This window comes from Bacillus rossius, assembly GCF_032445375.1.
Source record: "Bacillus rossius redtenbacheri isolate Brsri chromosome 4 unlocalized genomic scaffold, Brsri_v3 Brsri_v3_scf4_2, whole genome shotgun sequence".
NCBI classification, from domain to species: Eukaryota; Metazoa; Arthropoda; class Insecta; order Phasmatodea; family Bacillidae; genus Bacillus; species Bacillus rossius.
In genome coordinates this window covers 46115379-46127633 of record NW_026962011.1, presented here as the reverse complement: position 1 = coordinate 46127633, position 12255 = coordinate 46115379, and the positions used below count along the sequence as shown (strand labels likewise).

Below are 12255 nucleotides of genomic sequence, written 5' to 3'. Positions count from 1 at the left end.
TATTTTTTTTTTTAATTTCAATTTTTGAGAGAAACCCGAAGTTGCACGAACGTGGTAGGGAACCGAAACTACGTGAGCTGTAGGCTTCCCGCTTCTCGACCCTCCCGGACGCACGGCGGGAGTCGACCGGTGACCTCCAAGCCGCCGGCGCGGCGGGGTCGACGAACCGCAGCCGACGCGACGCGCCGTGGCCTGGATGCGAACCCGGGACGAACAGTTACGTTGCCCGGCGCCTGCAGTCGGACCGGGAAGGCCTCGTACCATGGGGCGTTACTACCGCGGGGGAGACACTCCAATTCATAACGAAATAAGTGATCTTTAATAGAAACGAATTACAATGATCAAATGCATAAATTGTAACGAAATAAATCAAAACAAAAGGACTGAAATGTGAGAAATGTTTTCTACTTGAACGTATCAATGTGAAATAACCGAAATACTCTTAAACGATACAAATCGATCTGAAATAAATCCACATATATCGAAAAGAGTCGGATACCTAATACATCTAACCAAATCGCTCGATACAATAGAAATTAAATGATTTGTACGCAATGTAATAAAATTAAGTAAAAAAAAAAACAACAAACAGCATTAAATGAACCAATCTAGTCTAGTTTTTGACGTGACAACGTCTAATAATCGATGAACGCCGGCTGCACGCACGAAAAAAGTGTCCCGTAACGCACGTTGTCCCGTTACGCTCATTGTACGCTTGAGCCGCATCTATCTCTCTTCCACTCGATTGAAACAACCATCGATTTGACTTTTTTCGAGACACATTAAACTTGAAAACACTCCCATTCGTTTCCTACTTTTCCTATCATCGTCCTATCCTTAACAGAATAACACAGATTTGAAGAAGTCAAATAGCAAATATGTATAAAAGTTATAGTTAAAATAATCTCTTCGTTAAATAAACAAATTTGAATTAATGAGTGCAAATAAAAGTAAATTTATAAATTAAATTGTAGATTTCATTTCACTCGTTCTTTGTATCCATACAAAAATAGTGATAATTCAATAAACATGATTCAATTTTATTCATGAAAGTATGCAATCATTTCATCAATGTTTTGTTATGACGTTGTCACGTTAAACTATCGTCCGTAAACCGACTTTACAGACAACCAATTTTTTTAAAGTGGCTTTGGGCCCACCCCCTGGATTGTAGCTTTCATGATATGTTACTAACATATCTAGATTGATTGTGACAAGTAATGCTTAAGCAACGGGCAAACAATTGAACAAACCAATAGGGCAACTGCTTCTCTTGCAGACAGCAGGGCCGCCAATCACAAGGAAGAAAACAGCTAACGCTGGCATACCATGTTGCAGTCTAAATGAACGTTTAGATCTTTTCGCGAAAAATGTATGCCCAACTGGTTGGCTATCTCGGACTCCAATCGGTAATTAAAGATGAATTATCCGGATAACACAATTTTTCTTCGAAATGTTTCCTTTTATGTCTTGTTAAAAAAAAAACAATTAAAAAGGACAATGTTATACTTAAAATTATCAATCTGAAGCATTTATTTTGTAAAAATGGGGTTCACACTTTTAACAGTATTTTAATGCCAAAAATAATCATACTTTTCCTTGGAAATCATTATGCTTAATACTGGTGATAAATTAACAGCGTCAAGTCTAGTGGAGAGCGAATAAAAAAAATATGAAGTTGTCTCCCTTTGCCTTATCTTGTTAGCATAAACATTAAATATGAAAGTTCCCCCGCCAAACCATCCATGAAATCAAATGGGTGAAATCTCAAATAGAACTCTGGATAGGTCACATTTACTGTGTTAATATTTAGCTACATCTGCTTAAATACTCCTACTATACACATATTACACGCAAAACCATGTAGATACAATAGTGAGAAACTATAGAGTTAAGTGTAATTATTTTTACACCTAAAGTTCGCGTTTTCATAGCTGCTAGTGATCAGCTAGGCCAGTGGAATTTTCAAGTAGTTAATGTTAGCTCACTTGAAGCTGACTAGTAACAAAAAAAAAAATACATAGAAATAGAGTTAACAACCTAGACCGAACCGAAAATGTATCAGTTAATATATGTTCACGGAAGATAACATAAATTGCCGATAATGAAGACTTGTTCATCCTATGAAACTGCACCCAGCCATCTCGCAAGTCTTTAAAAGTGCGCTTGGAAAGAATATCTATTCAACTTCACTGTATTGCGTGTCGGCGTCCTTGCGTGCAATCACATAAAGAAAGTGGACAGAAGGCCAACCACGTACAGGTACAATTTCGAAACGGAATACCGACCGGTTATACGGTTGTTACTGGCAGAGGGGACTAGAAGACCTTACAAATAAATGTCACACGAAATGGTAAAAGCAACATGCCTTTAACCTATATACACTAACAGAGGTGGCTATAGCGTTATTTACATTGGCGTATGTTTTTTTCAAGATATCAGAAAGAAAGAAAAAAGCGTTCCGGTCATTTGAATCGCATGATGCATTAGAGAAACGACGGATCTGGACCTGGAATTTCTTGACTCGTCAATTCTCGCCGGGACAGACACGCCTGTCCCATCAGTATGGGACTACTTCAGCGACGGCATTCGCTCACTTTGCGCCAAGGAGCGACAGTGAACTATGCTACTGGTGTCGATGTTGGCGGCCGCTACCACAAGGATCATTCCAGAAATGACACCCATCAATTCCTTTTAGAATGAACAACAAAGAAATTGGAATTCGCTGAGAATTACAGGATTGTGGAGTGTCACCGCGAAAACGCTAAATAATTCTTACGCACCTACACTGCGTGCTAGAAGTTTTACCACGCACACAGACGCAACATAGTCTGTACGAGCAAAGCATCAAATTAACGTGTTCAGGCTCGCATGAAATATTTATGTACATAAAATAATCAAGGTACGAGTTAGCTGCATCCCTTAGTAGAATTTTAGGGCTTCTGTGCTGAAATTTTCATACCCAAATCTGATAATAAAAATAATAAAAAAACACTTCAATTTTTATTAATCTTTTTGGACATAACTTCATTGCTGGTCATTGCCGATGTCAAAAACACAAACAGAATATAAAATTCCGTGGAAGGAATTGTGTATCTGCTTATTCATTTTTTTGTGTTTGTTATTGAAGTTTCAGGATTTTTGTGACATACAATGTAAACACCCCCCCACCCCCCCGCAAAAAAATAATATCTTAATATTCTCTTGTGCGAGAGCCATTTAAAAAACGTATGAAAACACTATTTTTTTCGAACATTTGGACGAAACACTTTGTGGAAACAAAATATGATTCTAACGAAGAATAGGCGCTTGGTGGGAACTTCACGTGTTACTTGTATCGACAAGGAGCCCGGTAGGCGCTTGGTGGGAACTTCACGTGTTACTTGTATCGACAAGGAGCCAGGTAGGCGCTTGGTGGGAACTTCACGTGTTACTTGTATCGACAAGGAGCCAGGTAGGCGCTTGGTGGGAACTTCACGTGTTACTTGTATCGACAAGGAGCCAGGTAGGCGCTTGGTGGGAACTTCACGTGTTACTTGTATCGACAAGGAGCCAGGTAGGCGCTTGGTGGGAACTTCACGTGTTACTTGTATCGACAAGGAGCCAGGTAGGCGCTTGGTGGGAACTTCACGTGTTACTTGTATCGACAAGGAGCCAGGTAGGCGCTTGGTGGGAACTTCACGTGTTACTTGTATCGACAAGGAGCCAGGTAGGCGCTTGGTGGGAACTTCACGTGTTACTTGTATCGACAGGCAGCCAGGTAGGCGCTTCTTCACGTGTTACTTGTATCGACAAGGAGCCAGGTAGGCGCTTGGTGGGGAACTTCACGTGTTACTTGTATCGACAAGGAGCCAGGTAGGCGCTTGGTGGGGAACTTCACGTGTTACTTGTATCGACAGGCAGCCAGGTAGGCGCTTCTTCACGTGTTACTTGTATCGACAAGGAGCCAGGTAGGCGCTTGGTGGGGAACTTCACGTGTTACTTGTATCGACAAGGAGCCAGGTAGGCGCTTGGTGGGAACTTCACGTGTTACTTGTATCGACAAGGAGCCAGGTAAGCGCTTGGTGGAGAACTTCAAGTGTTACTTGTATCGACAAGGAGCCAGGTAAGCGCTTGGTGGAGAACTTCAAGTGTTACTTGTATCGACAAGGAGCCAGGTAAGCGCTTGGTGGAGAACTTCAAGTGTTACTTGTATCGACAAGGAGCCAGGTAAGCGCTTGGTGGAGAACTTCAAGTGTTACTTGTATCGACAAGGAGCCAGGTAAGCGCTTGGTGGAGAACTTCAAGTGTTACTTGTATCGACAAGGAGCCAGGTAAGCGCTTGGTGGGAACTTCACGTGTTACTTGTATCCTACAAGGAGCCAGGTGCGGCACCCAGCGAGAGACAAAACACACGAGGACATCGGCTCCCCGGGCACCTGCCGACGAGGGGACGACCTTCCTAATCACGCGGGGACGCGAGGACCGGCTGATTGGGCGACGTCCAAGTCGCGGATAACGGGGGCCCGCAGCTGCCGCGGCGAGCGGCGTGTCCAGGCGCACCTGCCTCGCGGCGGACACCTGGACACCTGGACACCGCGACAGCCATGCTGCAACCGTACGGGCAGCCTTCTTTTTCACAGACGACAGAGCCGAACATCCGATCGTGCATCTTCGTTTTTTTTTTGTATCCGCTGTAAATAAATATGGCGGTGTTGATAAAAAAGATACCAATGGTCACTTAGGTTAGGTTAGCTACATTATAAATACTTTAAAAACATTGTGGACGGTTGATTTGGTTAGGATAGCTACATTAAAGATACGGAAGAGAAAAAAAAACCATGACCTTTCGGGTTTTGGCTCTCTCGTCTGTGGGGGAAAAAAAAAAGGGGGCTGCCCACAACCGTACGGAGGAACATGCCGAGAGGACCCACTGTTCACTGATCCCCGAGCCGGACACCAGAATAACCTGCATTCGTCCATCTTCGGATTACTATTTTTTGCTGTTGTAAAGGTTAAAACGCAGGTGTACCAATTTTTTTTTTTCGGCGGAGGGTAAGTTACGGCAAGTTCAGGTGTAACTAAAATAAGAAACAGGTTAATTTATGTCGGCACTTATAAAATATCCAAAAATCGTGAAAATGAATGATAGTGATTTTTTTTTATTCCGGTCACAAAGTCGCAAGATTAATCACTGATCGGTAAGTGAATCAATCGTATGCGTTACGAAGGTCCATGCCAAGCTGTAGGCGCAGGAACCAATATTGCGGCCAAAACATTCAGTGTTATGTTAAACATAAGTGTCAAAAAACACATTTGACACGTCACATTGTTTTAGGAACCTACGTTATAACTTTTTTTTTTGTTTTGGCTTTACGTCTCTCAGGCAGGTGTTCATCAGTTGGAGCTAACACAAATTATATGAATCAAAGGAATAAATGGGATGATTGAAATAAGCTTTGTTTGGTTACCCGTACAATAGCACAGTTAACGTACTCGCTATGCCTCGGCACGCATAGGGCAGCGCAATGAGTCGACCGCCATTCCAGTCCAGTTCAGAAGCAGGTCCGGACATTAGAAAGTGGTCGGCTGGTCGTCCAATGACGCAGTCCCTTGCAGCGGTCGGCACCCTCACCGCGACAGCGACCGTGTCGGCACAGTTCGACACAGTTCGACACGGTCTCCGAGCTACCTCACGGGTCGTTACCACAACGCCGGACGTACAATAACGCCGAATGCCAAATTGACCGCAACGCCGACAGCTAGAAAACTGCTGTGTACCACAACGCCGAAATACAGTAACGCCGAATGCTGTGGGGGGGGGGGGGGGAAGCACATGAGCAAAATTAAAAACAAATTAATAAATTTGTGTGTTTCTTAAATGTATCTTAACGCCGAAATACCACAACCTAACCTAACCTAACCTAGCCTAACCTAACCTAACCTTTGTGGCAGTTCTGCGATGACATTTTTCGGCGTTGTGGTAATTCGGCGTTGTGATACACAGCAGTTTTCTAGCTAACGGCGTTGTAGTCAATTTGGCATTCGGCGTTATGGTTTTCGGCGTTATTGTACGTTCGGTGTTGTGGTGCGTCCCCTACCTCGCGAGCCCAGTCCACGAATGCGACGGTACGAGATGAAGCAGGATGATGTAAGAGCTATAGTCTTTGTTTCACGCTCAGATTGCAGTACAGAATAAATGGCGAACACTGTTGCCAGATGGATGCTACCCAGATTTTTTTTTTTAAATTACAAGTCTTATTCAGTATACCACAGTTATTAATTATAATTTTTCATACATATTTTTAATCATTCAATTTATTTATTTTTCTAAGACAATGAAAGAGTGTATTTTGACAGTATTATTACAGTTGTCATTCTGGCAGAAAAAATAGACTAAACACTAATTAGGCCTACTATTTTTTAAGATAAACTGTTTGTAACAGTTACTATTAATAACAAGATATTCCATGAAAGTATGTGCAATGCTGGAAAGAGCTGAACTTCTTACAATAAAATGATAAACAAAATGTTAACAATAACGGTTGAAACCAAGATGGCGTCTTTCAATAACATATCCTTATAAAACATGAATCATCAGATGATGCTCTTGATGAAATACACCAGGAAAATTAATTTTTCATCATTCTCATTCCAAATTTCACCTTATAAAATATAATTTTTCCGATTCACTGAACCAATTTTCATTAAATTACAAAGTTACGTCAAACTTTTGCAATCTATTGCATACATCTGGCAACAGCGCACACCGAAACAAAGGCGGCGCTAATAGCAGAAATCGAGCATTGGAAAAAGAAAGTAAATACCCATTTGAATGCACACAGCAATCTAAAGATGAGATGCGCTATACATTCTGCGCGAAGGATTCTGTGTTTGAAGTCTGTAATGCATTCACGTGTGTTATATTTTTTTAGAAATATTATATACCGGTATGCCTCGCGGCATAAAATTGGGGAGGGGAGGCTACTTCTTTAATAAGTGTCATAAAAATAAACTAAGCATTCAAACTAGAAACAGTGTCGAAAATTAAAAAAAATGCTAGTACGTTCGATCACTTCACTAGCAGCTACCTCCCTTCCATACTCCTTACTAGTTATCATTTAGGTTATCCACACTTGGAATGAAAAAAAAAAAAAAAAAAAAACGTCACTTGAATTTGCTGACAACTCGCAATTGTTTGCTAGACTGAATACGACTGCGCACTAGCGAAAAAAAAAAAAAAAAACCGTCTCGAAAACAAAACGTTTAACGGAACAGTTTAAGTGACTTGGCATGTCGGGACGTCTCAAGAACGAGCGTGCTAAATTGGCAAGGCAACTGGAGACCGCAGCTCTGTTAGCGCCAAAGATAACTCGAGCGCAAAGGGGAACATCTGGCTTGAAAGCTGTCGACACTTCGGGCCAGCGCGCGGCCTCCGCAACCGCCAAGATGACATGGGGAGACACGATATCCTTCCCACCCCCCCCCTTCCGCCAAGAGATACGAGTGGAGACTTCTGCCTCTGCCTGCTCTAGAGTGGATACAGGGCGGTGACAACAAGGCTGCACAACCAAAAAAAGATGCCATTGCCTTACTGGCTGCTGCGCCAAAGATGTTCCCGTTAAATCTTCAGGGTGGATACCATAAATAAAAAAAAATTAAACAACAATGTTTTTATTAATTAAAAAACTGCATCTCCGAATCAAACCGGTCCAAGTAAAAACTGGGCTACTCTACACGAGTATTGTGTTTCCCATCAATCTCCACAGCGTGTGACCAACCAGAAGGAACTTATGAGTCATATATCCCACGTGGGGGACTTTTTCCAACAGCCGCAGGCACATAACATTGTAACTTCAATGTTTGTCCGACTCAAACCTCTGGACTTGCACCTTTGTAACTCAAATTAAATAATTAACGCTAGATATTTATTTTGAAAGATGTTACGGTTCGATAAACGACGAAATGTTTGGACAATATCTGCAATAAAACAAAAAAAACTGCCAATTTTGAGATACCTAAAAAAAGTTAACAGTTAATTGCTCATATAAAGCTGACTGTATTTAAACTCAAAATAAGCTACACCAAACTCAAACATGAACAAGGAAATAAAAATATGGAGAGGAAAAATAGATGGAAATAAAGGAGAATAAGAAACAAATAAAGGAAGTGAGGAAGAAAGATAAATAAAGGAAGAGAGAAATTAACAGAGAAAGTAAAAGAAAGAAAGAGAAAAAAGAGAAAGGAAGAGAGAAAGAGAAAAAATAGAAATGAAGAGGAAAAGAGAAAAGAGAGAAAGGGAGAGAAAGAAATAAGCGAAATTATATCTACGTTTTCACTTAAGGGTGCACTAATGTCCCATGAAAAAGGGGCACCGGAACCACAAGAGAAACGACAGTGTCACACAACTTACTACAGCACCTACTACAGCGCCCTCGCAACTGCTCACGCTATTGGGCTAGCAATGGATCGTGAAAAAACGAATCGTGGGGGAAGGAAGGGCCACACACCCTCCAGAAGCCATTTATTTTATCGCCACGAGTGTGTGTTGGGGTTCGTTAATGGCCACACAGCCCAAGAGTACATCAGACCGTTCATCGAGATTATATTTAAATCCATTATTTTCAGGCGCACAATAAACTTTTATGCAGCGTTCGTTTCATACATGATTTCCTGATCGTTTCAAGCGGTCTCTTGACAATGAAACGGGAGTTGTTCCAAGGCACATGTTTTCCATTCGGTTGTTTTGACATTCCTGTTTTAACACTTTCCATGTTTACAGAAATACTTGAAAGCTTACAGTTTATAAAATGGCGCATTTTCTAATAAATTATACATTTAAAAAATCACAGAAGAAATGAAATGACATTGCAGCTTGGTGCGAAAACTTCAGTGACTGTTTCAATTTTTCTGAAAGGACGGTCCGACTTACGTACCCGGCATAACCTTTTAACAGATTGAAAACTCGTAAGTGTAAACGGAGAGGCACTGAAATTCTGTGTATGCCATGCTAACCTAACTACAGGGCGTTTCATGAATGTCTAAAAACACGCTGTTGAGGTGAGGAAATTAACGTTTAGTGTGTGAAAGGAGGCAGGTGTTTCAGGCAAAACAGTGGCCTTTATATGACTACGTGCAACATAGCATAGCACTGACGCAAATCTGTAGGATTCGCTAGGGGGCATGCGGAAATATTTATTTTAAGCCCGCGCTTGTCGCGAGTTTTTCATGTAGGGTAAACCGACAAAAGACATCTCTGGATACTGTGCTTGTATGTAGTATACTTCCATATTTTGGCCTACAAGCATGCAATAAGCCAAAAACTTAAAAAATATACCAACATTTTTCCATAGAACATAGATTCGACATCCAACCCGTTTCACAGTCACGCTTTTGCAAATAAGAGCGGGTCCCATCGATGAGGGGCTTCATAATTCCAGGGGGGGGGGGGGCAGGGCAAACCCCCTCCCCCCGGGATCTACGGCTTATTGTGTGTGTACAGCCGCACTGATTTGTAAACGTTTTTTTTAGGAGTGCATTTAGTTAAATACCAAATTAATATCATCATTCAAAGTATTTTAAATCCCCAGGTATTGATTTGGAAATTAGAGAACTACAATGTGCTGCGAAATTTAACTACCACCATATATTAGGTTTAATTAAAAACTCAAGTGACTATTTTCCTGAACTTCAAATGATTCCTACAGTTAAAGATTTACCACTATCATTCCCAGACACTTCCAGACACCTCCATGACACTTCCAGACACCTCCATGACACTTCCAGACACCTCCATGACACTTCCAGACACCTCCATGACACTTCCAGACACCTCCATTAAACTTCCAGACACCTCCATTAAACTTCCAGACACCTCCATTAAACTTCCAGACACCTCCATTAAACTTCCAGACACCTCCATTAAACTTCCAGACCACTCCATTACACTTCCAGACAATCCCATTATACTTCCAGACCACTACATGACACTTCCAATAACATTTCCCGCCGCCGCCCAAACAGACGCAACAGACGCAGCAGACGCAGCAGGCGGCACTCACCTGCAGCTCCGTGTGCGTGGCGCCGTTGGCGGCGGGCTTCAGGTCCGCCTCCTCGATCTTCTCGAGGCGGCCGTCCAGGGGCTGCTCGTCGCCCTCGACCTTCTTCGGCGTGGTGGTGATGTCGACCGAGCGCTTGCTCTGGCGGGCTCCCATCGCGACCTGCTGCGTGTCTCGTCTGCAACAACGACCCGCCGTCGTCAGCCCCTCCCGCCCCTACCCGCGAGCACCGCGTCACCAGGGCCGGTGCAAGGTCAATCGGCGCCCTAGGCGAACAACCTTAACCCCAACCACCGGACACCCCAAAAAACAAATTTCCTTGCCTCAAAATACATCACGTAAGCCTAAGATTTTTGTCGACAATCAAATGTAAGCAGGCTTGCGTTTTTTTTTTTTTTTACTTTTTTTACTTATTACAAATCATAAACAGGTCACCGTGGACTTTAAATAATTACTTGTATCAATATAAACATTCCAAACTGTTACAAAAATCCACTACTTGGCGCCCTAGGCGGTTGCCTAGTTCGCCTATATGGACTGCACATCACGACAGCTCCGAGCTTAGTTCAGCGCTTCAACACCGACCGGGAAGAAATTAACTACTTCACCTTCACTTCAGCTGCTTCAGAACTCGAAATAAAGCGTCCCAGAAGGGCAAGGGAAGCTTTTAAAAGGCTAGCCTAGCTGATGCGGATATTATTGTATACAATACAGAAAAAATAAATTACGAAAATCAATCTTTTCCCAGTTTATTACTTTTTTTAAAATAATTTTTACATAAATTACATTGCGATATACCAGGTACTTACGCAGTAATTTATCAAGTGTTGGTTAGGTTAGCTATAATTAAATTGCTGTAAAAAAAATTGGGCGATTGGTTATAGGACAGATACATTTAAGATAGGTTTAATCCTAAACAGTAAAATATTATCAACCGTATTTCAAATGTCTGACCAACCGACCACGCGTTTTTACAGTATTTCAAATGTTGCTAACATAACTTAAGTAACTATTAAAACTGTAAATAACGGTAAAATACATTAAATATTTAAAGAATTACGAGAACAAAAATGTCAGGCACAAAAACATTTCGTTTTTTTCCTTTATGCACCGCTATCACAAACAATTATCTCCGAGACAGCGTATGACAAGGTCGGACTTAACCGGAAAGTCACATGCACACTCAACCTTGCGAATTAAATTCGTAGACAACTAAAAACCACACTTGCAATAATTTAAAGCGACGGTCATTTTTTTTTAATTTTGTGTTTTTTAGGTGCCTACCAAAGGCAATGCAACTTTCGTCCTCGAGTACCATTGTTACCTACTTTTGATACAGTTTCCTAATTAGGTTAGATGACTTGTGTAGGATTTTGAATAAAAAAATATGCATACTTCCTATATATAATTATTTTATTATTGCAGTTTTATTTTTTAAGAATGAAAAAAATAATGGAAATTTATTAAGTATTGTTCTAACGTGCAGAGTGAAGGCAAAATTGCACTGACTGTGGCGTCATCTGGCTTCGCGGCGAAATTAGTACCAGGTGAATGATGATCCGTGCTTAAAAATACAACAAAATATCACAGAAAATCTTTTAAAACTTCTCTACAGCAAAAATCTCTCTTCATCCTTCCAAGTGCCTGTTTACAACTGTAAACACGGAAGTCCTAAGCCGAAAACCAGAGTAAATCCTATGAAGATCCAGTTATATGGAGCTATGTAGAGGCCTTCTTTAATTTTAAATGCCTTCTTCGTGTAATAGTCCGTAAACTTACTGTAACTTTTCACGGTGTACTGATACTTTCAGATGTCAACGTATCACATCTTTCGAAAACCGCAAGAACACGGCGGGCACCGATTACCCTTAAAACTATTTTCGACAAATAGTAGGTTAAGGTTTGTTTGTAAAAGTATTTCAAACTGATTTCTGACGTTTAAGCAAAAACAAATATACATACACTTAGTTTATCTTATTTGTCTTAATGTATATATTAGATTGCAACTTTTAGTTTGAAAAATACTCAAAAGATGGCGCCACGTTCGTAATGCTATAGAAGACAAACAACATCAAACAACATGTTAATTATCTTTGACGCCATGTTTGTTCCAAAATATTTTTCCTCCTAATCTTTCATTTCTTTCAAGCGTCTCGCGTCAACGTAGCGAGAGAGTAATTATAAGTTTTTGAACACAAAAGGTTTCTTCAAAATAGGT

The 12255-nt window shown here is 41.2% G+C and overlaps 1 protein-coding gene across 2 annotated transcripts in view; it reads right to left on the bottom strand.

The window, feature by feature from the left end:
* Positions 1 to 12255, bottom strand: part of LOC134542033 (A-kinase anchor protein 200-like) — a 162325-nt gene that overhangs the window by 97346 nt on the left and 52724 nt on the right. For both annotated transcript variants that reach the window (XM_063385878.1, XM_063385879.1), the window contains exon 2: positions 10041 to 10215. In XM_063385878.1, the coding sequence (XP_063241948.1) occupies positions 10041 to 10193 (153 nt within the window). In that variant the 5' untranslated portion in view covers positions 10194 to 10215. The remainder of the gene's footprint in view (positions 1 to 10040; positions 10216 to 12255) is intronic.